Raw genomic sequence first — 25,282 nt, 5'->3', positions numbered from 1 at the left:
CCTAAATATTTTTAAATGCATATATATTCATGTGTAACATACGATTAGAAAACTAAAACAAAATGGTGCCTCACAGAATAACAATGTGTCACTGTCTCCAGCACCATCCTGGTGAAAGATGGCGCTGATGCGCGGCGCTTCAATATCTGTACTCTGATTCCGTGTGCCTTCATTCAGGGCACCAGGATTTCAATGTTTGATGCCATTAAGATTATCTAAGTATTCCACTCTCTAATTATGTGCTTCCTACAGAGTGTCCTGATGACAATGATTTGGTTCCCATATAATTTTTCTATAGTGGAGAGAATGTGTTAACCAGCTGAACACTGAGCATAAAATTTTTTCAAAAATTTTCAAAAATTTTTAAATTTTCTAAATTAGTAAAGGGACTTTCTGTTTTCTGTGTCATTCTCCTTGTGAATTGATAGTATACATCAGATTGTGAACCATTTCTTTGGCTTCAAAAATGAGGGCCAATTCCTGGACCCTGATGCTACAATGAAGTTACTGTCCAAATGGGAGTTTCTTCCCTAAGGACCACCTGTATCTTACTTTTCTGTAAACAAAATACTGATCTTATTTTCTTTCAGTAAGCAGGACTTTAGTTTTCAAACCTAGAGATTTCCCAGTTATGCCTACGGGGAGAACTATAGATGCTGAATATATAGAGAAAGGTCCAAAGAGACACCTGTCAAGGTGAGGGAGTAAGGAAAGATTGATGAAATGATCCTAGTAAAAGTTATAGCCTGGATCACCTTTGAAATCTTGAGAAACTCTTCAGTTATCACTAGTCTACCAAGATATTGCTTATAAGCAACCTAAAGAAACATAATTACTTTTTACCTATTTTTTGAGGAGTAAAGACTATGGGTGGGTAGTAATTTTCCCCGACACTTAATTTACCCAAGATTAGTATATTTATCTCTTTCACATTCTGCTATTGTTTATCACTGTGTGATCCTAAATTACTTTGATTGGTTTTTAGTATTTGAGTGTTCCAGAATCAATCATGATAGGGAATTTTATAGATTTCCCCAAATCTGTCACTACGTAATCCCTTTCTCCCTATCACCTATTCTGATCTTTCCCCCAGGTCATGGTGACCCTTTTTATTATTGAGAAGAGGATAAAAATCAAGACTCCACGTGCAGGTCCCCTGTTCTGCACAGAGGACATTTTCCTTCATGGATTTTTTTCAGGCAAGACCAGCCCTGATGGCACAGTGTCAGATGACTCGAGGAAGATGTGGAGTCAGAGCCTGGTCATCAGGGGTTCACGTTTGGAGAAACTGAAGATGCATGCTGAACAAGGAACAGGAGGCGAAATCCTCCAGGAATGAGTGAGAGGACGACACTGCACACATACAAACATTTCTCAGGAGTGTTACTCTTAACGGTAGTCATCTTTGGAAAGTACCTTGTTAGTATCATGAATTTGAGAGAAAGTTTCCTCTAAACCTGTGTCTATTGGACAGATGCCCCTTCACCGTGTTACAAGTAGCATGAGTTCCAGCCAGATTTCACAGCAAATGAAACATCAGAGACTTAACATGCAGAAGAAACCTTCCAAGTGTGGTGAATGTGGAAAACTCTTTACTCAGAGATCATCTCTTACTCAGCATCAGAGGATTCACACGGGGGAGAAGCCCTGTGTGTGCAGTGAATGTGGAACTTGTTTCCGTAAACAGTCAAATCTTACTCAACATCTGAGGATTCATACAGGAGAGAAACCTTATAAATGTGATGAATGTGAGAAAGCCTTTCAAACAAGAGCAGTCCTTGTCCAGCATTTGAGAACTCACACTGGCGAGAAACCCTATAAATGCAATGAATGCGGCAAAGCCTTTTGTCAGAGCCCATCCCTTATTAAACACCTGCGGATTCATACTGGAGAGAAACCCTATAAATGCAGCGAATGTGGCAAAGCCTTCAGCCAGAGCATATGCCTTACTCGTCACCAGAGAAGTCATTCTGGAAATAAACCTTATAAGTGTAATGAATGTGGGAAAGCCTTCAATCAGAGTGCATGCCTCCTGCAGCATCAGAGAATTCATTCAGGAGAGAAGCCCTACATATGTAATAAATGTGGTAAAGCCTTCACTCAGAACTCCTCCCTTGTTGAACATGAGAGAACTCACACTGGAGAGAAACTTTATAAGTGCAGTGAGTGTGAAAGAACTTTCCGCAAGCAAGCACACCTTAGTGAACATTACAGGATTCACACTGGAGAAAGACCTTATGAGTGTGTCAGATGTGGGAAACCCTTTAGGCACAGTTCAGCACTTGTGCGACATCAGAAGCTCCATGCTGGAGAATAAACTTGGGCTATAACCAGAGTGGAAACACTTGTATGAAAATGCCGTTTTTCCTAAGTTCTTAGGAGTTTAATTTAAGACTCAGTGTTCAGTTGGGATGAATGTTTTGTATGTTGAGCAAGTGTCAGTGTGTACTAAAAGTTAAGGAAATAGACTCAGTACTAGATAGCCTTGAGTTTGATGCCTTCTCTGCCACTTACTGTGTGTGTGACCTTGTCCTCTGAGTCTCAGTTTTCCCCACCCCTTCCCCCCAAAGAATGAGGATACTTGCTAGGGTTGTCTTGAGAATAAAATGAGATGTATATTATAAATAACTGTCATTAATTGGTTTTGAGTAGTAGATGTTCCAAAAGTTTACAAATGTGGCTACTGCAAACAAGCAGAGTTCAACATTAGTTACTTTTGCTTCTCATATTGTATTCTTTCTTAGGAACATTCTTGACATTCCTGAGCCATTGCCATCTCCTAAGATTTTGGCGACTTCTGACTTTACTGTGCTGCTGTCCCTTCTCTACCCCAATACTTAGATAAACCTCTCATTCAGATGGTCCTTCAAGTAAGTGAGAAACAGATGTGGTTCAGGGACAATGAATTATTCAAGAAAAAAATATGTCAAAATAAATTCCAGAGGGAACAAAGTTTAAAATGTAAAAATAAAAACAAAGAACAAGAGAATATAGGTGATTCTTTATCCAATACAGAAGTTGGGAAACAGAACAACAACAAAAGACAGATTACATAATTTACAAATTATAAGAAAAATATGGCTATACTAATCGAAAATGAACAAAAAGTTAATTCAAAAAAATACAAAATAACCTGTTAATATATACAAAACAGTTTAGCTTCCCTGGTATATCAAAGAAAATGCCAATTAAATTTGACTGTTAAACACCATTTTCAATACGTCAAATTGACAAAAATGAAATGGCTGGTGCCAGCCTATGGCTGATGCACTGTTAACATGGATGAGGTAAGTGGGCTCTTGCAGATGATAAATGAATAAAACGGTAAAAACCTCTCTGGAAAGCAATTTGAAAGTAAGCATCAAAAGCTTTAAAAATATTCAAATACTTTTCATTTCACAATAGATGTAAAATCAAACCATTATGCTGATGCCTTAAACTTATACCGTGATGTCATTATTTCTCAATAAAACTGGAAAAAAATATTTCTAAGAATTAAAGAAAAAAGTTCAAATATTTTGATCCAGTAATTCTGCTCCCATGAATTCATCCTACGGAATCATCAGAAACACATTTTGAGGTTTTTGTACAAGCATGTTTGACCACTGTCTTACTTAGGCTGCACGTAGCACAAACTTGACAGGGGCTTAAATAAGAGAGTGTTTATTCTTCTCATGTATCAGTTCCAGGGCTTGGCAGCCCAAGGTTGGTGCTACAGCTCCTCCAGGCATGCTATAGGATCTAAGCTCCTTGAGTCTTTCCACTGTCCCATCCAGAGCAAGTGGCTGCCTTCCTTATGCCTAGAAATGGGCCTGGTACTCCCAGGTTTCATGTCTGGGCTCCAGGCAAGACGAAGACAGAAAGACAAAGATTCATGCCTGCCAAATCTCTCCTGTATCAAAAAACCTAGGAGTTTTACTAAGCAGACTTCCACTTGTATTCTTTTCTTTAGTGTTATCAGCTATAGTCACCAAGTTGTACATTAGATCCTAACTTGTGTCAAGATCACTTGTATTAATTAGATCCTTACTTGTACGAGACCCACTTATATCTCCTAGCTTGCCAGGGATGTCATACGACTACAGTTAGCAGGAGCTGGGGAAGTATTCTTAACTACACACATGATCGTCTTCCCCAACCAAAGTGGGGTTCTGCTCATGAGGAAGTACAACAGCGATCTGTTTAATTACAAAATCTTCTGTAGCTATTAATGTCAGGAGTTTTATTGACCTGGAAAAATGCTCACAATATGATGTCAAGTGAGAAGCAGTACAGAGAACATACATAATACAATCTCAATTTTGTTAAATATAACTTACATACACACCCACATGGGAAATAACATGTTAATAGTTAACGTCTACAGAGTTAGCATTTCAAATCAAAGGTATATTGAGGGATGGCTATAGTTTTTATCTTACAAAATTTTTCTGTATTTTCTATGATGAACTTGTATTACCTTTATAATAGGAAAAAATAGTATTTTTAAAAACACTCCATAAACTCTTAAAGACCAAGTCCAAAATGTTTATACTTACTAATTTTCATCTCCACTGTCAAAAGAAAGGAGGCTACTGTTTTTTATTTGCTTTTGTGAGTTCTTTTTAACCGAGTCCTCCTTATTTATTTTATCTTCATTTGTCTTCTTCTTTTTTGAGCTTGCTGTTAAACCTAAGTATTTTTCATCTGGGGAACGCTTGACTGGTTTTCGATACATGATTCTTCCATCAGCGGAAGCTGGTTCTTCATCTGCAGCAAAAACAAAGAACTTCTCTCATTATTTTGCCTTTATTGGAGGATCAAATGGCAAGAAAATCTCATTCTGTATTTAAAGATCTCCTGGAGTCAGTTCAGTCTGGTCTTCTCCACTGCCTCTAGCTAGATGCCCAGAGACACGCAATCACTTCATAAAAATTCACTTACTGAAGTATCCATAATATTGCTGGTCCTCAATCACAATCAGATTATATTTTTAACTATTTTGAAAAGTGATTGTTTGGAACTGCAGCATTTTCCCTTAAAGCAATGTAATACATATTTAGGAATAATGAAAACTATACTGTATAGCATACCATACTTCAGGCACTAGTTATAATAGATCGATCTCTGTGGACTGGTTTGTAAACCTAACCACCTACTTTTTAAAAACAGGATGCTTTTACTTAAATTCACACTTAATCCTCTTCACAATCCTATATGTTAGACACAATGATTGTCTCCATTTTACTGACGAGATAACTGAGGCTGAGGTGAAATAACCTGTTCAAGGTCACACATCTGGTAACTGTTACAGGCAAAGTTCGAACCTAGGGCTGCCCCCTTGAAACAGTTATATAAAATAATTTCATACTCCAGTCTCTTTAAATTGGTAGAAAAGCCAGATTACTTTCAGACTTACCTGCTTTGGCAGCCTTTATTTCTTCTTTAATTTTCATGACTTCTTCAGCTGACAGGTCTCCCTTTTTTAAAACCACCACTTGGGGCTGTTCATCTTCTTTGTCACTGTGGTCACCATCTTCATCTGGGAGCTGGGGCTGGATTCTCTAGGGGAAAACACAAACATGATATGTAGGTTGCTGACCTTGAACCAAATACAACCATTGTCTCTGTGAGAAACTAATTACTAAAGAAGGGTAACTCTTGACTAGATTTGGCAATGAATTTTCAAGTACCTCTTAAGAACCTAAGCTGTCAGGTAGGGAAGAGGTCTAGCTGCCAGTTACCCTTGGGTGCCTGTCCTACGAGATGAGTTTCCATGTCGGCAGCATCCCATCTTAGTCCCCAGTGTCTATGAGGGGCCCTCTGCTTCACGTGCTGCCGGCGTTCCCAGCCTACGAAGGCAGTGCGGAACCCCATCAGTTCTCTGCTCTTTATCAACCCTTTGCATTTCCATCTCTTCTCAAAGTGTGCCAAGAAATAAGCAAACACCACCGAGGCACAGAAAGCAGCAAGTAAAAGGTGCTCTTTCTCCCACCTCTGCTTACCTGTCCTCCCTTCCAACAGCTTGTTTGGGAGGTATCCTATCAGCTATTTTCTAAGTGTATAAAAATAGAGAGGCATCTAAAACATTTTGTATAGAAACAGGATACTATAGATGCTACTATGTGATGTGCTTTCTTTTCTCTTTAAATTATGAAATTTCCCCAAAATAAAAAAGTATAGAGAATAACATAACAGAAAGCATGTACTCACTATACACATGTAACAAATGGTAACATTTGTCCAGTTGATTGAGATTTTTAAAAAATGTCAGACACCATAAAAGCCCCACTCCCCTAACCTTTTACTCAAAAAATATCTTTGCACAATACCTTGAGATACATACGCAATTATCTATTTTTAAAAATCACTGCCTAGTATTATATATATGGCCATCTCATGGTTTATTTGACTAGTATCTTGTAAATAAAAATTTTGGTTGTTTCTTGTGTATTCTACTACATTAAAAATTTTGTGCATTTTTAATTCACTTTTGCAAACTTATATGTAAGATAAGTTCCTGACAGTGGAATTGCTGAGTTGAAAGGCATGCACACCCATTACACATTATTCAAATAGCTTGTCAGTCCACCTCTCACAGCTTCCTGGTCTCCCAAACGTGACAACAACGCCTTGCAGGATCAGGCCTTGCCCTATAACCAGAGCTTTAACCACGCTCATGGCCTCTGGACTGCAGCCAGGTTTGCATACCGCAGATCCATGAACATATTAGCTCCTCTGCCTCCTCTCGTAAAGTTCCCAGTGTCTAGAAAGCCAACTCCTACTCAAGCTACCTTCTAGCCTGAGATCCTTCAGAAGTGCTTTCCTGATCTCACCTCTTCTTTCTCACATGGGGCCTAACTCTCACAGGAAGCATGTCCCACACTGTGTTATCAGTGTCTTTCTATCTGCCCCTATTAGGTGAGCTCCTCTGAGAGAGATACCATGGGTTTCATGCCTGTATCTAAAGGCAGAAAGCCTGGCAAACAGCAGGAACAAGACATAATTGTTGATCTCATGAATGACCAATAGGATGAAGCCCTGGCAAGTTACTCACAGGCACACTCATCCACTTTGTCCACAGCCCATGTCTGCCAATCACTTACAAGTGCATTCTCTTTAATGATATCCATGTGGGTTCACTATTTATTAGTTTTACCTACTTTTCTCTCAAGTTTCCAATAAATGACCACAAACAAGTAGATAAGTATTTTTAGCCAAGGAAGTGGGAAAGTGAAATGAAATCATTCCTGGTGTTCATTAGATTGAGAATCATTAATTCTGACTTTTTGTTTATGCAACGGGCTGGAAAACAAGAGAAACAGTCTAAGGAACAGTGGCAGCAACCACTTAGGACTTCAAAGTCACTTCCAAATTCACTCTCAAGAAGCTCAATAAAATGAGTTAGCTCAATTATACAAGGAGTTCCCATTAAACTCTTTCCCTTTTGTTAAGAGATCATTAGAATGATGATTATATTACCAAACCCATTAAGGATGAAGTTGGTTTCACAAATACAGGAACATGGGGTGTCTCTTCCAGAAATGTGTCTTGATTAAATAAGTTAGCCCAAATCACTGATACTAATTGGAAAGCTTTTCCCTCCAGAGTTCTCCTAAGACAGCATTCCAAGCTGTCATCTTCACGGTGTTAGCCATGAACACGTGATCGTCACTAGGACCTCAAGCAAACTGGAAAATTAGGTCTCACATTCTCATTGCTGAATCCATGTCCCTTTTCTCAAACCTCATCCTCTTTGTTGTCACCCCCTGATACGTTATCTGTAACCAAAAATGGCTGCTTGATGCCTATTGAATAGTCCATATGGCCTCAACCCCCATCTGCCCCTCAGTCCTCTGTACATACAATCCATAACTCACCATCTCTACACGTTACCATGCTGTTCCTTCCATCCCTACTTGCTGACCTACCCTTGCTCAAGATTCCATTTAAATATCCCCTTCCCCATGAAGCCTTGCCTGATGACAAGCACAGTCATCTAATCAATGTAACTTGTCACCCACTATTTGATGTCAAGCACTGCACTAGGTGCTGGGAAAACAGAGGGATTGAAATACTTAGAGTTCTCTTTGGTGGTGGACACACACACACAGGAGCGCAAATAATTGCAATGCAAAATGATGAGCGTTACAGATGATGTACGGACAAAGTCAAGAAGAAAGAAGTCCTGGGGGCGCTTCGGAAGCTTCCTGGAGGCAGTGACCTCTGAAGGCAGCAATGAGGCAGGCAGGAAGGTGTTAAAGGATACGGCACTTGGAGATCCCATCTCGCTGTCCTTTCCGAGCCTGGCCCAGTGTATGTGGGTTTCGCACATACTCACCGGATTGAGTAATTTCACTTAAGTCAGTCTTCTCTGCTAAACTCTAAGTGGCTTGAGAGGTGGGTCTTAGTGCAAGTGCTGGACACAAAATGCTAAATAAATTCTTTATTTCTCCACACACCCCTAAGCACACTAATCTTCCTATTACATAGGGCAGGATGTGAACCAGGGAGGATGGAAGCCCGGAGGGCTCAAAACTTGACTCCCACCCATCCCATCCCTAAACTATTCAAATGTGGCTCTTTCCTGAAGCTTCTCTTCCACTCATATCCAGGCTATTCAGGGCTTTTGCTTACTTTCTTTTTCTTCATTTTTTGGTAACAACAAAGCATAGCAATAGATAAAGGGCCTTTCTCGAAAGATGTTTCAGACTCAAGACCTAGGATATCGGGTCATTTGATCGAGTGGCCAGTTTCTTTATCTGGAAAACGGGACGACGCTACCACCCACCCTGCTAACTACAGGTTTTGGAACAAGCGAGTGAGAAAGAAACGACAGGACAGTGATCTTTCTTAACCATCTACCAAGGACCAGAATACAGCAGCCCTCTGAAAAGCGACAGAGCTTCCTGGGCGCAACAGGCTGTAGTTGCTTGACCAGCCTGGGGTCCAAAACCAACCCGGACTGGGGGCCGGGCGCAGGTAACAGGAGTGACCGGTCAGTACCTGGCCCCCGAGCCTAAGCAGAAGCCGGAAGTGGCGGGGCGGACCGCGTTTCCGGACCGTGACTGTCCGGGGCTCACCTTGGTCTCTACGGTGGGTCCTTCCCTGTAGCCGACCTGCTCCTTGAAGCGGGCCAGGAAGGCCGGCTCGGCGGGCCTCACGTACGACACCTGGTTCCGCTTGCTCATGGCCACTCGGGAAACGCTGGCTCCCCGGGGCCACTTCCACTGCAGAGACGCCGGCGCCCACTAGTGACGCCATGTCGAGCCTGCCCCCGGGCGTGAGGCCGGGCAACATGGCGACCTCCGTGCAGGCGTCAACGTCTTACCCGGGCGCCAAATTCAAATCCGCGGCCATCTTGAGCGGGCGGGATCCCGGCGCGCAGCGCGGCTGGGGGTGTGGGCACCGGCTGCGTTGGTCTAGGGATCCGGAGGGGAGGGTGCCATGGCACCCGGCTGCAAGAGTAAGTATGGGGTCCAGGCTTCGGGACCCCGTCCCTGCCCCCAAATACAGCAGTGAAAGGACGGCCGCCCCCGAGGTTCCCGCTGGGCGAGGAAGGCGGGAGCAGACTGAGCGGCGGGGGGCGGCGGGACTCTCCCGGTCCCTCCAAGACACCGGTGGAACAGCTTTTCCCTCCCGTCTGTGTATTGGGCGCGCGCTAGGAGCCAGGCGCAGTCGTAGGCGCTCGGGCTGAACAGAGAACCGGGACGAGGGTCCTCATCCGGGAGCGTGGCTGATTCTTCCCTCCCGTTCGCGGTCCTGCCCCTTCCCGGGTCCCGAGCCGGGCTGCCTTTCTCGGTGTCCCTGTCGGAGGGTCGGCCCTGGCTCTCACCCCCTTCTGCATATTTCCTCAATTATTGACCTTCCTGAACTTACCCGTGTTCCAAGCACGTCTTTTTCTTTGGACGGCTCTCTATAGACTCTCTTTGGATAAGGGACTTTTAAAGCACAATTCAACAGTGTCTTTATACCCTCAAATCCCTATTTTCTCCTCAAGGAGACCCCCTCCGATGTCTTCCTTTTTGCATAGAGAGGAGCGCTGTCATTTTTGCTTTTGACAAACCCTTGAATTTGCACTAATTTGTTGGACCGTTGCTGTTCCCGTGTACTACAAACGCCACCTCTTAACATTGCCTAACCCTTTAAGAGGTTTTGTTTTTTAAGGTTAATTTTGAGCTGCTCTGATGGATCTCAGCGAATGGTATGATTGATAACGAGGAGAGGCCTATGTTAGAAGACTAAAGAAATTGTGATCTTTTGCTGTTTGCACATGAATGGTTCTAGCTGTCAGTAGTGATTCTCTTCTGATGTGTTTGTGGTTTCATATACCTTTTAGGTCAATCATAACCTTACCTGGACACCTCCTTATGCTCTCTTTTTCCACCTAAAATGTTCCTTTCACCACTTTTGGCATTCAAGGAATATTAGCACACAAAGTGATACATTGTTGGACCAAAATGTTCACCGTGCTTTCTGTACAACCACAGTTCTTGTTCAGTAAATCTGGACTCAAGGAAAAGCATGCCTGTGGCGTATGCCTGTGGTATATGCATGTGACTGTCTACCAACGGACTCTGTGCAGTGTGTATGCATCACTTTCTAGAGGTGATGGGAGCAAGGGTATTCACAGCTCCCCTTTGTGATGGGGGTGATTTCCACGGGGGACTCTCCCACTCCTTTCAGTTTGTTAGCAGAGTGGAGGTTGATGACATCCCAGGTAATCATTGTCAGCAGTGCAGAGACCTGGAGCATGAAGCGGGTGCCCAGGGGAGGAGAGAGCCCATTCAGTGTTCTCTGCAGCTTTGCCTTTTGTGCCCGCGAAGGTTATTTCTTATGACACCATTGGCGCTATGGGTTGCTGACTGAAATCAGAGAAGTGAGAATGTGAAATATAATCCTAATGAAATCGACTGAGTTTAAGATTCCCTTTCTGAATTTAAGCATATTTGGTCAGATGCTCCCTATGTGTTTATCTGGGCTGCAGAGTAAAGCGTCTGATGGTCTTTTTAAAGCAGAAAGACTCTAAAAAATGTACTGTTTTGTTGAGGTGTAACTTATAGTAAAGGACACAAACCTGAAGACCGCTACTCACTGAATTTTTATGTATGAATACACTCTTGTAACCACCACTCAGATCAAGAAATAGAATGATTCCTGTACCCCAGAAAGTTCCCTGTGATCTTTCCTCTTTAATAACTGCCCCACCCCTGACCATTATTCTCATTTCTATCACCATTGATTGGTTTTGCTTATTTTTAAACTTCATGTAAATGGTACAGTATTTATTCTTTTTGTTCTGGCTTCTTTTACTTTTACTGAACATTATGTCTGTGAGCATTGCTTGTTTGTTGTATGGAGCATCTGTTAATTCTTTTTCATTGCTGTGTAGTGTTCCATTATGTCAATATACCGTAATTTGTTTATTCTCCTATTGATGGGCATTTGGGTTTGTTTGCTGTGAATATTCTTCAACATATTTTAAGGCTGACACATTGAGGACCTCAAAATTGAAAGAGTTTTACAGTGAATTGCCTACAAGGGCCCCTCTGTAATGTCAACTTACTATGGCAACCACATGATACATTTTTCTACTCCCTTCAACCTTTGATTAAGATGCAGCATGATGACGTGGTTAAGAGTATGAGGTCTGGATCCAGAATGCCTGTGTTCAAATGCTAGCATTTCTCACTGACACTTCCTCAGACCTCAGTTAGAAATCATGCCAGATCTATTTACCTCCATGTAATTTTTCATTTCATTGTATCTCACTATTGGCATATTAGCTTTTCTCCTTGTTGTGGTTGCTATTCTTCTTGTAAACATTTCATTTTCGAATCATTTTAGATTTACAGAAAAGTTGTACACATGTGCAGATCAGTGTTTATCCAGTCACTAGCTTTCTCTGTGAACCTCTCTTCTCTGGGTTTTTTTACCTTACAAATTCTAGCTGCCTCGGCTTCCGTGATTGTGCGGTCTGCATGAGAACCTGATCACCTGCCCCTCCTGGGAAGCCAGTCCTCCAGCTGGGAGCCAAGGGGACAGGGATCCCCGTGTTCTTGGCTGTGCGGTTTGGAGTGGAGCCTCCACCTAACCGAGCCGGGGGCGGCCATCTGGGTTCAGGAACCACAGACTCTCACCTTTCTTAAGGGATTTTTCAGACTTTCTTGATTTTTCTTGATTTGTCATTTGCCTTTAAAAGGCCGTTTCTAGAGGCTTTCAAATGGTTTTTAAATTTTTTATTTATTTCACCAGTTCCACTGGGCAGTGGGTCAGTGGAGTTCCTCACACTGGAAGTTAATCTCTGACTTTTTGTTTTAACAATCAGACTACCAGCTGGGTTGAGAATGGATGTGAGTTGGGGGATGAGTGAGAGAAACAGGGAGACTGTTGTAATAACTCAAGTAAGGGGTGTTGCTCGCTTGCTTCCATGGTGGTCACGGCAGTGGATTTGACAAGAGGTGGTAGGACTCTGAATGTACTTTGAAGGTAGAGCCAAAGATTGGCTAACAGATTGGGCATGAAGTATGAGAAAGAAAGGGGTGAGGGGTGGCTCTCGCGTGTTGGCCTGAGCAATTGGAAAGATGGAGTTGTCATGGATTGAGGTGGAGAAGCGTGGTGGGGGTGGGGTGATCAGTAGCTCAGTTTTGGGCATGTTTTATTGGAGACATTGCCCATTGGAGAGGTCAAGTAGGTAATTAGATGTAAGAGTCTGGGGCTCAGGTTTAAATTTGGGAAACATCAGCATATATATTATATAATGTTTACAACGATGGGACTGGATGTCATAACCAATGGATTGGGGACGGATAGAACAGAGAGGAATATGAAGGCCTGAGCCCTGGAACGCCTGCTGTCAAGAGGCCAGGGAGCTGAGGGGACAGAGGCACGTCAGCAACTGAAGAGCAGGCTGGATGAGAATGGGAATTTTATATCGCACTTAAAAAAACAAACACCTTTAATGACTTGTTATCTTTTTTTCTAGCTGAGTTGCGCAGTGTGACAAATGGTCAATCTAACCAACCAAGGTAAGGAAAAGCCTTGTTAATGACAGCAAAAGAATTAGGGATGTAGTTTTGCTAAAATAACCATTTAGCATAGTGCGGGGTCCTTGAAACAAGGGGTATTTGTTTCAGAATTAAGCTTGATCCTTGGCTACCTGGAAATCTGGAAAAATCACATCTCCTCATCCACTGCCCTGTCAAGTTCCAGGCTAAAAGATGGACTCAGTAACATAATTCTTCTCTGTTAGGATGACTTACTTTATTATTGTTATTAAGAGGGAAATCAGAGACAAACAGTGCTCGGAACTCCTTGAAATCAACACCCTTTGAGTTGATTTCAAGCAAAGGCTTGTACAGATGACTGTCCTGAAGCAAATCCGTGAAGGGTATGGGCCATGCAGGATTCTTTTAAAAGGGAAAAATGTAAATGGATAGATTTGGGGCTTTGTTGGGGAAACTCTCAGTATAGAACCTAAGGCACTATGAGACTCAGGTCTGTTTTTAGTTTTCTTTCCTCCAGTAAACTTAGCTGCTCCATTTTTCGTGTTTAGTAATGAAGGTGATGCCATCAAAGTTTTTGTGCGAATTCGTCCGCTTACAGAGGGTTCTGGCTCAGCTGATGGGGAGCAGAACTTGTGCTTATCTGTGCTCTCCTCCACGACGCTCCGGCTGCACTCCAACCCTGAGCCCAAGATCTTCACGTTTGACCATGTCGCAGACATGGACACCACTCAGGTAAGGATCATTCTGGAAACTGAACTTTCCACTTGGAACGTATGAGATTGTTACTTGGGAGGATTTCATTTCGGGTCTCTTTAGTCTGATCTCAGATAAGGAAGCTCAAACATTCCATAAATATTTTAAATTTAGTTTTATGAAGTAATATTTCTTCCTTCATTAAACTTTGTACCAGAATGAGAAGCCTGCTTTAGGTGTACTGTCCCGCTCCATCCAGTGACGGAGGTTAGTGAAGGGGTGCTTTCCAGAGCCACTTGGGTGATGGATAAGTACAGTTGAACTGGCTAGTTTACGGAGAGTGTCTTAGTTCTGGCAACTATAACAAATATATCATAGACTGGGTGGCTTAAACAAAATCATTGATTTTTCTGTTCCTGGAGGTTGGCAACTCTAAGATATAAAGGCCAGGAGATCCAGTGTCTGGTGAGGACTCCTTTCCTGGCTTGTAGACACTGTGTCCTCACTGGTGGAGAGAGGGAGGTTGGGGAGCGAAGGGGAATGGGACAGTAAGGGAGAGGGAGACCTAAGTACCGCCCAAAGGCCTCATATCCAAATCCCATCACGTGGGGGATTAGAGTTACAACATACGAATTTCGGGAGGGACACAAACATTCAGTCCATAACAGAGAATGATAGATTTCAGATGACTGTGCTGTCAATAACTGTGTTTCTAATTAAGGACAATTTGGTTAAGATGTAGGGAGCACTACCAGTGATGGACATGTTCTGTATTGGGCTGTCCGTTACAGTAGCCTCTGGCTATGTGTGGCTATTTAATTAGGATTAAATCAAACTTAAAATTTGGTTTCTCAGATGCACTAGCCACATGTAGCTATTGAGTACTTGAGTATCTAGTGTATCTACACACCTGAGTTTTAGTTCGTGGAAATTTAAATAGCCACATGGCTACTAGTATATGGACATCACAGGTCTTGGTTCTTTCCTAACACATATGCATGTCTTTGCTGAGACATTTAGATCTTCAGATATTTTCTCTTTTCATCTAGGGCATGGCTGGACAATGGAAATATAAAGTGAGCCACATATAAAATAAAAAACTTTCTAGTAACCACATTAAAAAAAATGTAAAAAAGACACAGGTAAAATTAATTTTAATTCTGTATCTTATATAACCCAGCATACCCAAATATCCTTGCAACATGTAATCAACATAAAGCAAGTTATTGATGAGGTATTTTCCTTTTTTTTCCCATGCTCAGTCTTCCAAATCTGGTGTGTATTTTACACTACAACACATCTCAAGTTGGAGTTGCCACAGTTCAGGTGCTGAATGGCTACATGGGGCTCATGGCTACTGTGTTAGACAGTGTAGGTCTAGGAATTCCTGCCTTGTTGGTAAGCCTGCATCTACTTGCATGTAAAAATGAAAATAAAAATTGGATATTGGTTATTTAGTACATGCTTGTGAGAAAAAAGCACTGAAGAACATATAGGGCTATATATCTTATGCTAATACAGTATAACATTTGCATGTAATGTGCTAAACAAAATTCTGTATAATGTGTAGATGTGAGCTTTAAATCTAGAATTGTAGAGGAGATTGACATAGATATGTTTAAAGTTTTATCATCTTAGATGTTTTAGCCTTTCTTTTTTTTTTAGAGGAGCAAAGGTTTTTATTAAAGCGAAAGTACAGCTGTCTTATGAGAGGGGGTACCTGAAACTGGGATGCCCACTGGCTAAGGCAAAGGCTCTTATTTTTATCTATTTTAGCCTTTTTTTAATAGTGGATATAATTTTCATGTTATTGTCAACGTTAAAAAAATTGTAAGCACACAGTGTTTATTATATTTTAGAATGTAGTTTAGGAAAAATGTTGCCATTTTTATGAAATGCTAACTATCGGGCACTTACATTTGTAGGAGTCTGTGTTCTCAGCCGTGGCCAAAGGCATTGTGGAGTCTTGCATGAGCGGTTACAATGGTACCATCTTCGCATAGTAAGTTGCTGACTGTGTCCTACAGGGGAACAAGGATGAGTGCTTCTGCATTTCCTGTGGCTGACGTAGCAAAGTACCACAAACTTAGTGGTGAAACAACACAGATGTTGTTGCATGCATCAATGGCATATTTTCTTTTGTTTTTTCTGAATAGTATTTCATTGTATGGATGTACCACAGTTTGTTTATTTCTCTGCTACAGAATATCTTGGTTGCTTCCAGTTTTTAATGATTATAAATAAAGTTGCTACAAACATTTGAATATTGGTTTTTGTGTGAACATAAATCTTCACATCACTTGAGTAACTGTACCTCGTTGCTGGGTCGTATGGTAAGTCTGTGATTGCCTTTATCAGAGACGGCCAGACTGTCTTCCAAATGATCCTGAATTTCTAAATGTTGACAGCCTTAAAATATTGCTAGAGATTTAATGTTGGAATGTAAGTTGGAGGTCCAGAAAGCAGTGAGATGTTGGCAGTTATACAAGGTGAATTTTAGTATCATTTCAGATTTGTTTCATAAATAGGAATATAATTTGTAGTGTATTTTTTTCCTTTTCTCCCAGCAATAGACTTTTTATGAGCATTAAAATTTCTTTAAAATTTATTTCAATTATAGTTGACATACAATATTATATTAGTTTCAGGTGTACAGCATAGTGATTCAACATTTATATATCTTATGAAGTGATCACAATAAGTCTAATAACTGTCTGTCACCGTATAGTTATTATAATGTTATTGACTGTATTCCCTATGCTGTACATTACATTCCTGTGACTTACTTTATAACTGGAAGTTTATACTTCGTAATTGCCTTCTCCTTTTCCGCCCATCGCTAGCAATGGACTTTTAAATTTTATTTATAACGAGAGGTTTTTAATAGGATGTATAGTGAATTATGCAGTTTATTTTGAGCAGCTGATTTTTTTTGTGTGCATGTGTGCCATTGGTTCATTCATAGTCAGCTCAAAACAAGAAAATAAAAAAAATGCATTAAGAAGTTTAAATATTGTACATATGTCTATCCTTCAAAATGTGCCTTTGACTTTTAAGATTATTTTTCAGTTGTGTTCAGAACTAAATGTTCCTTGAGCGGTGAGGCAGGTAACTGTTTTCTCATGTCTTCTCAAGAGAAAAATTATTTTTGTTTTCACGGAATATTTTGAGTGGTGAAGTTCAAAAATGAATTTGAAATAAGAGCCCCCATTGTCAGAGATTATATATCTTCAGAACTGTTTTCTTTCAAGACCCTGGAGGCCACTAATTGTCATGTTTAATTTGTGGCATTCATTAATAACTTAATGAAAACTGCTTGTGGTAGTGGAGGGTAGAAATGCGAAACGCTTGGAGAGACGTGAGTGTTTGATTTATTGGTTGGGTTAGCAAACTTCCTGGTTTACCGAAGGCAGTCCCAATTCTAGAGTAATTACCAATAGTGTCCCCTTTACTCTCAAGTAGGGGACTCAGTAATATCCACTCCTCATTCTGAGTTACTAACGTTTTTTTGTTTTTAGTTTTTTGTTAAGTCCTGTTTTGCAGGATGACTGAGAAGATATGACACTAACCACAAAAATCAAGCTCACAGCATAAGGATTTTTAAAAATTGCTTTATTTTTAAATGAAGATATTTTGGTATCTTTTAAAGGCAGAATTTAGGAAAGGAATTGCTGCATTATTTAGATTAGCAAAAATTAGAAACGAAAGTCCAGTTTGTTCTGGTTAAATGAATTATGATATATTGAACAGCTGAAAAAATAATGAAGTAGATCTCTACTGAGCTGGGAAAATAGCTGAAGTAAAATTTAGGGGGAAAAAAGGTTGCAAAGCAGCATTAAGAGCATCATTCCAATGTAGTAAATAAAAATTTATTGAAAACTCTGGCGGCTGTGTTTGTATAATCTGGAAGCATTTATCAGACAATAACACTTGGTTAGCTCTTGGTGGTAGACCAGGAAAGAAAGAAAATGGATCATATGCTTTTTACCTAATATAATTCAAAACAAAGAAAATAAGCTCTTTGTGGGGAAAATTTATATACTAGTAGACCATATTAAAGTAGAAGGGTAAGAGGTCTTCTAAATTTCATGTATAAATATATAAAACTTTTTTTTACAGTGGACAGACTGGCTCAGGGAAAACATTTACTATGATGGGTAAGTAAATTAAAGATTAATACTTGCTGGCTTAATCTACTTTCTATGATGATATTGTGTAGTACATTTTTGGGGAAGGCATAATTTCTGTACATATATGATGTGGACCTCATAAAATTAGGGCTATTTCCCAGTCTTCTCTCAGGCTGCAAATTCTATGATCGCCAAATCTGTGTTTGCAGCTATGTTCCCAGCTCAATGCTTAGCACAAAATAGGTTCTCAATAAGCAGTCTTTGAAGTGGTTTAATGGGTTTTTAATGTATTTATATACTTTGTAACCACTACCCAGATCCAGATTCCTAGTCAGTAACTACCCCCCTCCCATCCCCTGAAATAAGTATTACTCTGACTTCTATCATTAGTCTTGCTTGTTTTTGAACTTTTACAAATGAAATTTTACTGTGTGTACTCTTTTAGGTTTGGCTTCTTTCTCAGCATTAAGTTTCTAAGATTCCCTCATGTTGTTGCTTGTAGTAGTGATTTATTTTCATTGCTGTGTAATGTGTTATTGTATGACTACCATGATTGTCCATTCTACTGTTGATCGACGTTTGCATTATTTACAGTTTGGACCATGTGACTAATGCTGCTGTGATCATTTTTTCTTGTATGTGTCTTTTAAAGTCTTTTCTGTTGCATGTGTATCCAGGAGTGGAGTTGCTGCATCATAGTATATTCAGCTTTAGTAAATAAATACTGCCGGTTTCTACAGTGATGTGTGGAAGTGTCAGTGGCTCCGCGTCCTGGTCCACACTTGATGTTGTCAGCGTTTAAGATTTTAGCCATTCTGGGGCGTGTGTAGTATTATCTCATTGTGTGTTTATTTGCACTTCCTTGATGTCTGTTGACAGCCGAGCACCTTTCAGATGCTTACTGGACATTTGAATAGCCTCTTGGTAAAATGCCCATTCAAGGTTTTTTCCCATTTAAGAAATTGGCTTGTCTTTTTCTTACTCATTTGTGGGAATTCTTCCCTCTCACTCCCACACACCAGCCTTTTGTTAGTTCCTTTGATCTCTAAGGCATATTAAACCAACATTTATAGCAACTTCTAGGTCTTTTCTAGCTATATTTTTTCTGATATACCCATATATGTATATAATTAGTGTTCCGTAAATCCTGCTATTTACTTATCCAATCACATCTCCCCCTTTCCCTAATGTTTACAAAATTGAGATAGTATAACTCTGTATTTTTCTGTCTCCATAGAAATCTTTTGAAAGATTCCTACAGTATGTTCCTTACTAGCTTGGCTTTTACTGCCCAATTTAAAAAATATTAGCAAATGCTAATTTTTAATAATAATATATAAGGTAGTTATTACCATTATTACCCCCATTTTACAGTTGGGAAATCCAAGAGAAGAAGTACTTAGCTTATGGTGACACAACCAGTGGGTACAGGTCAGCCCATGAGATTGACTATTATATGTAACAAGTAAAGTACAATTGTTTGCTATTTCTGCTAATTTTGGTACTTGGCAGGAGGAGGAATTTCAAGGAAGGTACCTAGATGGATTTTTTAAAATTTATTAAACAACAACTCGTTTTTAAAGTGGGTTAGTGGCTGTTGTGGGCCTGTCCTTCAATCCTATCGCTAGGCAGGTTCTATTGTGCAATCTCTCACAGACCCAAGTTTAACTTGTTTGGGGGCACAGATAGGAGACTGATTATATAATGTGTCATCTTATTTCTGTATAAATTGCCTTTCAGTGTTGCCATTTTGAAGGACTCCTGTAATAAGAACAAAAATAAACAGCTATATATTTTACATTTTTTTAGGACCATCTGAATCTGATAATTTTTCTCATAACCTGAGAGGAGTAATCCCACGAAGTTTTGAATATCTGTTTTCCTTAATTGATCGTGAAAAAGATAAGGTAAAACTTAACTGTAAAAATAAAGCAATTCTATGAAATACCTAGTTTTGAGTCTTTAGCTACTAATAATTAATTCATGGTACATGGAGGGGTTGTACTTTGCAATGTGGATAGGCGTAGCGTAGTATAAAAAGTGTAGGATAAAAAAAACGTGGAATTCTTAAGATAAAATGAAGGATTCTGAATTTTTTTATTGTCTGAAAGTTTTTAGTTTATAAAACTTGCATCATCCGTGAACCAAGATTGCTGGTTTAAAGAAAGAAGAATGTAGTGCTTCTTAGGCGTTCAGATTTTGCAAGAGAGAAAGTGTAAAGAAAATCTCAACTGAGGAAAACAGATTCACTGAGCTCCATCACCCCGGTACTGAGGCTCGCAGTTCACTGCAGGTGGTGATAGATCCTCCTGAGGTCCAGTAGTGATGGGCCCATCGTTCCCTTTTTTGCAGCACCTGCTACCACCTGACTGTGATCTCCTTGTTCCACATGGGTGGCTCCATCATCCGGGGCTGTGGGCTTTCCTCTTCCATTGGCTCCCAGGTTGGGCCATTCTCACGACTGCTGCTCTAGCTTGCTAAATTCCAGGCTTAAGAGCTCTCAGTGTTCTATGTTCTATTACATGTACCAAGGACACTGATACATACATTGGTTTGCCACTTACTCCTTTGCGGAAACTATCCCTGACTCTTACAGGTAAACATGCACATAGCATGCCAGTGAAATGTTTAATGCCTTGCATTTCTGTGCTTGAAAATTCTACAGAGAGGCTTTTAAAATAAATTATTTTTGGTCTTTGAAAAAAGAATGTAACACTTCTTCAAATAAAATTTTATGAGGAAGTCCATCATATAAGACAAATAATGGGATAGCCCATCTGGACTGCTCAGTTCCCATCTCCCTGTCTGGTTCCCAGCACTTCTGGAAACTTCAGGGATCCTGGGACAACAGTGGTGCTGCTTTAAAATATAATGGTGTGTTGAAACTAGTTATCGAGATTTTTTGACTCACTTCCAGGTATCTCGTGTGGGGTAAAGGATAATAGGAAATTTATACTTGCGAAGCAAGTGAAAGCTTAATGCTCATGAAAGATAGGGAGTAATGCATGAAAATAGTATCTAAACGAGGCTTCTCTTACAGGCTGGAGCTGGAAAGAGCTTCCTTTGTAAGTGTTCCTTTATCGAAATCTACAATGAGCAGATCTACGACCTACTGGACTCTGCATCGGCTGGACTGTACTTAAGGGAGCATATCAAGAAGGGCGTCTATGTTGTTGGGGCGGTGGAGCAGGTGGTGAGCTCGGCTGCTGAAGCCTACCAGGTGCCTGCCGTCAGCATTCTGATCCGTAGACACCGGAGCGTGCTGTGAAAAGCACCTCGATCTCAACAAAAGAATTGAGCCACGCAAAATATTTTGTAAAGGCATAACCCAGAATGTGCATGAGAAGAAAAGAGAACAGGATATGACAGTTTTATTGCTCTCCCCTTAGTTAAAATAGAACTTTGAGCTACTTGATTTTGTACTATTTTGGTGCTATTCACTCCAATCAGACACTCTTAAAAACCACCCTGGAAGTCATGGGGAGACAGTTCATAGTGTCCATATTTCTTTAGTGGCTCCTCCTGGGAGCCAATCCTTTGAGGAGCTCTTGGGACCTCTGCTGTCTAAACCAGCTGTGCATATTATGACCTTGGTACTCAAAAGTGTAGTTCTTAGACTATGATGATCATGTGGGCGCATGACACGGATGAAAATCTCAGGCCCTCCCTCTCACCTACTAAATCAGAATCTGAATTTTAACAAGATCCCTAGGTGATTAGTATGCATATTACAGTTTGAGGTGTTCTGCCCTGTTGGGTAGGTACCCATATCCCCATTTTACAAATATGGGACTGAGCTTCAAAAGGGTTCAACTGGCACCAGACCGTACAACTGATGAGCAGTAGAACCAGGAGTTGACCGCATGTTCATCTGATTCTAGAGCCTGCGGTCTGAGCCTTCATGTACCCTGCTTCCCATAGGAAATAGGGGCGGAGAACAAATACTTTATAGACCAAAAGAGCTGGCAAAACTTGGGGCTTGAAGGTCATTTTGAGATTTATCTTTCTAGCTTTCTCATTGTCTAGGTAAAGAAAGGGTTCGGAGAGATTTTGTGACTTGTGTTAACACAGAGAATGGCAAGACCAGTTCTAGATCCTATGCCTTTTGATTTCCTCTTTGTTCTGTTTCCATAACATGGAGAGGGGACAAAACAGGAAAAGGAAAGGAAAATACCTTGAGTATATTCCTCAATGGACCAATATTTTTCTCACTACTGTTTACAAATTTCCTACTGATGTTAGTAGCTCTTGTGGCCACCTGGATGTTGTGATGACGTAGTTTCCTTTTGCTTAGGTGTTGTCTGGAGGGTGGAGAAACAGACGTGTGGCATCAACATCAATGAACAGAGAATCTTCTAGGTCTCATGCAGTCTTTACAATTACAGTAGAGTCAATGGAGAAAAGCAGTGAGACTGTGAATATACGCACCTCCTTACTCAATCTGGTGGATTTAGCAGGATCCGAACGGCAAAAAGACACCCACGCAGAAGGGATGAGGTTGAAGGTAAGAATGGAATTAAGGTCTTCAGTTGAACTTGCGTGTGAATTCTTACTAGAAGTCAATACCAAGCTAAATGTTGTGAGAACTACAAAGGAATAAGAAATTACTCTCATCCAAAATATACAGAAATTTTTGTTGTGGGGTAGGGATGGTAAACATACATGGGATAGGTCCGTCAGTAGCACACATATTGAATTCATGCCAGAGGGGACAATAATACAAGTGGCAGCAGCGGTCAAAGGAACAAGGGTGTGACATGGACTGCTCAGGGGAAGCATGGAGAAGTAGCAGTTCTTGAGTTTTCTCAGAGGGCAGGGTTTGGGTAGGGAGAGAAGAACAGGGACCACATGCCCCACAGGGGGCATCCTAAGGATTATTGTGGATGCCAAGGGAGTGTGGCATTTGGCATCTCAGCACAGATCAGTGGATGGGTCCGGTTGGAGGCGCCAGTCGGCCGAGATCATCGAGGACCAGGAGTGCCGGCCATGTTTGCTGTCCACTCCCCGGGCGCTGGGAAACAAGTCTGGAGTGACTTTGTGCAGAAAGCCTGTTTTATAAGAACTTAGCCAGCTGGCCCACCACTACCAGATTCCTAAAGAGAAAGGAGAGCGCTTGTGCTGTTTAATGTTTCGGGGGTGAGGGTTACGGACCTCGTCTTAGTACCAGTGGGAACAGCGGTTCCTGTAATATACGTACAGCCAATGTGTATGTGTGTATGGTAATATATGTGTGTGGGTTCTATAGCATACGTGAGGGCTGGGGGACAGTCGGAAACGGTGGAGGAGAGTCTACTTTTGCATTAAAAGCGAGGATTTGAGTTCTCAGGCAATCCCAGGCTCGTGTTTCTATTGAGACATGAAGCAAAGAAAAATAGCATATGCGGGACATACTCCGGGTCTGTTCTGAATGTTTCACATATATTAACTCATTTATCCTTCCCAACAACTCTGGGAAGTAGGTACTATTATCCTCTCTATTCTAAAGTAACTGAAGTAAGTTGGCGGGGTGGAGAGGAGAGCTGAGATTCAGACAGCGCGTGTCATTCAGCACCACAGACAGCGCTCCCAGAGTCCTGATTTACTGACGGGTAAAGCAGGTGGTGGCCATCCGGAACTCTTGCTTTATAATTCCTACTCGTCCTCTCCCTTTCTTTAAAGATCTAATTGGTTTTATTGAATGATTCATGAATTGGGCAGCATCCCATCTAGTAAACAGAAAGTGCTCCTTCCCTTTCTCTTTTTTTTCTGATTCCTCCACTGCAGACCCAGTTATTGAAATATGCTCCTATAGTAAAAATCCAGTAAACATTTTTTTCTCCCCAAACCACTTTTTAAAGGGGGTTTTATTATGCTTTACAGAATTATACTGGATGTCCTCTTGTAGTAAGTTCATCAGTGGCTTTGTGGGACATGGGGGTGAGTTACAAGTTATCACACCCTCATTATGTAGTAAACATGTTAACATAAAAGCATTGAAAAATACGCCTGGTAATGCAGTACTCCAACTTCTCTGTTTTTTCTGGTTTTTATCCCTATCTATAGGTCAATTTAAAACTATTACAATCATGAGGTGACATTGATTTTTTCCCCCCCTTCACATGATTTTTGTGTCTGTCTTTGAACACTAAAACTGCAGTGTGTGTCAAATAGGAAAAAGTTAGGGGCTAGTTGAGGACAACTTTTTGCTGAAAAGTTAGTTATCCTTAACTAATATTGTCCCTAACTTCCCTTTCCATTCAAAATTGTCACCTTGCTAGGCATATTTTAATTCAAAATACTACAGTGAAACTAGTGCACCTGAGTTTTTGTTCTTTTTCGCCCATGCCTTAGGAAGCAGGTAACATAAACCGATCGTTAAGCTGCCTGGGCCAAGTGATTACTGCCCTTGTCGATGTGGGTAATGGCAAACAGAGACATGTGTGCTACCGAGACTCCAAGCTGACCTTCTTACTTCGGGTAAAGTAGCCCGCTGGGTTCCCGGGCCCTTGTTTTGGTTATGCTCATGGAGGCTGACAGCTGGATAATTTCTCAGCCTCAGTGGTCAGACCATACATTATCTTTACTTAAAAAAGATCTTGTGGTTTCTTCTCTGAAAATGTGTACCATTCATATCATTAAACAGGATTCCCTGGGTGGTAACGCCAAAACAGCCATAGTCGCCAACGTCCATCCCGGACCCAGGTGCTTCGGGGAAACCCTGTCAACGCTGAATTTTGCTCAAAGAGCCAAGCTGATTAAAAATAAGGTAAATATGGAGTGCAGTGATTAATTTCCGCTGTCTTTCAAAGGAGAAATTGGTCATTCTTACCCCAAAGGTAGACTCCCTGATCATATTATCACGGTAAGAGTGGAGGAGTCCACGTTGTCTCTTCCCCTGGGTAAGTCAGAAGAGTACCCTGTTTCCCCGAATATAAGACCTAGCCGGGCAATCAGCTCTAATGCGTCTTTTGGAGCAAAAATTAATATAAGACCCAGTATTATATTATATAAGACCCAATCTCATAGTAAAATAAGACTGGGTCCAATATTAATTTTTGCTCCAAAAAATGCATTAGAGCTGATTGTCTGGCTAGGTCTTATTTTCGGGGAAACACGGTAGGTGTAGTCATTCATTCATTTTATTGGATTATGACCTTCTGTTGGGGTATTTGTTATATGAGGAGGAAAATTCATTAGAGCATCCTGACCCTGTCTCTTGGGACTTACTGGAAGTTTTAGAGTGTGGAAGATGGCAGGAGTAATTCGAATTATGACATCACTGTGATGTCAGAATGTACAGGAATGCCTTGTAATGAGGCCATAAGAATCAGAAGCAACTGGAAATGGCTTCTTAACACATTAAAACAACAAAACTGGGAGCCTTACACAAGTCACTATCAATGGTAAGTCCTGTGCTACAGCAAAAGCGGCTGAGATATCTGGGACTTGTTTAAGGGTGAACTATTTAGATCTTTCCCAATGGGCAGACCTGGC

At 40.9% G+C, this 25,282-nt stretch overlaps 4 protein-coding genes across 9 annotated transcripts in view; 3 read left to right on the top strand and 1 right to left on the bottom strand.

Moving 5' to 3' along the window:
• The window catches only part of ZNF502 (zinc finger protein 502), a 45,760-nt gene extending 39,330 nt beyond the window's left edge, over nt 1-6,430 (top strand). For 4 of the 5 annotated variants that reach the window (XR_012489592.1, XR_012489593.1, XR_012489591.1 and 1 more), the window contains one exon: nt 1,094-1,316. The gene's annotated coding sequence lies outside the window, so the exon portion shown is untranslated. Of the gene's footprint in view, nt 1-1,093; nt 1,317-2,744 lie in introns of those variants that run through there. The other variant, XR_012489594.1, reaches the window with a different exon arrangement.
• ZNF501 (zinc finger protein 501) lies at nt 1,456-2,738 on the top strand. Its single transcript, XM_074312524.1, has one exon. The coding sequence runs from the start codon at nt 1,475-1,477 to the stop codon at nt 2,315-2,317; it is 843 nt and encodes a 280-aa protein (XP_074168625.1). The 5' UTR covers nt 1,456-1,474; the 3' UTR covers nt 2,318-2,738.
• Nucleotides 2,990-9,256, bottom strand: KIAA1143 (KIAA1143 ortholog). The gene is made up of 3 exons (XM_019724096.2): nt 9,063-9,256; nt 5,399-5,543; nt 2,990-4,749 (listed from the first exon to the last, which is right to left on the bottom strand). Exons 1-3 carry the CDS (start codon nt 9,168-9,170, stop codon nt 4,538-4,540), a joined length of 465 nt encoding a protein of 154 aa, XP_019579655.2. The 5' UTR covers nt 9,171-9,256; the 3' UTR covers nt 2,990-4,537.
• Nucleotides 9,257-9,298: 42 nt separating this feature from the next.
• KIF15 (kinesin family member 15) overlaps nt 9,299-25,282 on the top strand; it is a 50,299-nt gene continuing 34,315 nt past the window's right edge. For both annotated transcript variants that reach the window (XM_074312514.1, XM_019724074.2), the window contains exons 1-10: nt 9,299-9,445; nt 12,965-13,007; nt 13,535-13,718; nt 15,605-15,681; nt 17,799-17,836; nt 19,619-19,716; nt 20,850-21,029; nt 22,104-22,313; nt 24,140-24,265; nt 24,432-24,554. In XM_074312514.1, the coding sequence (XP_074168615.1) occupies nt 9,427-9,445; nt 12,965-13,007; nt 13,535-13,718; nt 15,605-15,681; nt 17,799-17,836; nt 19,619-19,716; nt 20,850-21,029; nt 22,104-22,313; nt 24,140-24,265; nt 24,432-24,554 (1,098 nt within the window). In that variant the 5' untranslated portion in view covers nt 9,299-9,426. The remainder of the gene's footprint in view (nt 9,446-12,964; nt 13,008-13,534; nt 13,719-15,604; nt 15,682-17,798; nt 17,837-19,618; nt 19,717-20,849; nt 21,030-22,103; nt 22,314-24,139; nt 24,266-24,431; nt 24,555-25,282) is intronic.

The sequence above is a fragment of the Rhinolophus sinicus genome, linkage group LG10 (assembly GCF_036562045.2).
Source record: "Rhinolophus sinicus isolate RSC01 linkage group LG10, ASM3656204v1, whole genome shotgun sequence".
Lineage (NCBI taxonomy): Eukaryota > Metazoa > Chordata > Mammalia > Chiroptera > Rhinolophidae > Rhinolophus > Rhinolophus sinicus.
The sequence above is the reverse complement of the archived record's forward strand: the minus strand, read 5'-3'. Positions and strand labels throughout refer to the sequence as shown.

Excerpts from the sequence above, each read along its gene's own strand:
- KIAA1143 (XM_019724096.2), bottom strand. The coding sequence starts at position 9,170 with ATGAGCAAGCGGAACCAGGTGTCGTACGTGAGGCCCGCCGAGCCGGCC. Across the intron at positions 5,544-9,062 it reads GACCCACCGTAGAGACCAAG|AGAATCCAGCCCCAGCTCCC; the intron begins GTGAGCCCCGGA and ends GTTTTCCCCTAG. Across the intron at positions 4,750-5,398 it reads AATAAAGGCTGCCAAAGCAG|ATGAAGAACCAGCTTCCGCT; the intron begins GTAAGTCTGAAA and ends TTTTTGCTGCAG.
- ZNF501 (XM_074312524.1), top strand. The coding sequence starts at position 1,475 with ATGCCCCTTCACCGTGTTACAAGTAGCATGAGTTCCAGCCAGATTTCA.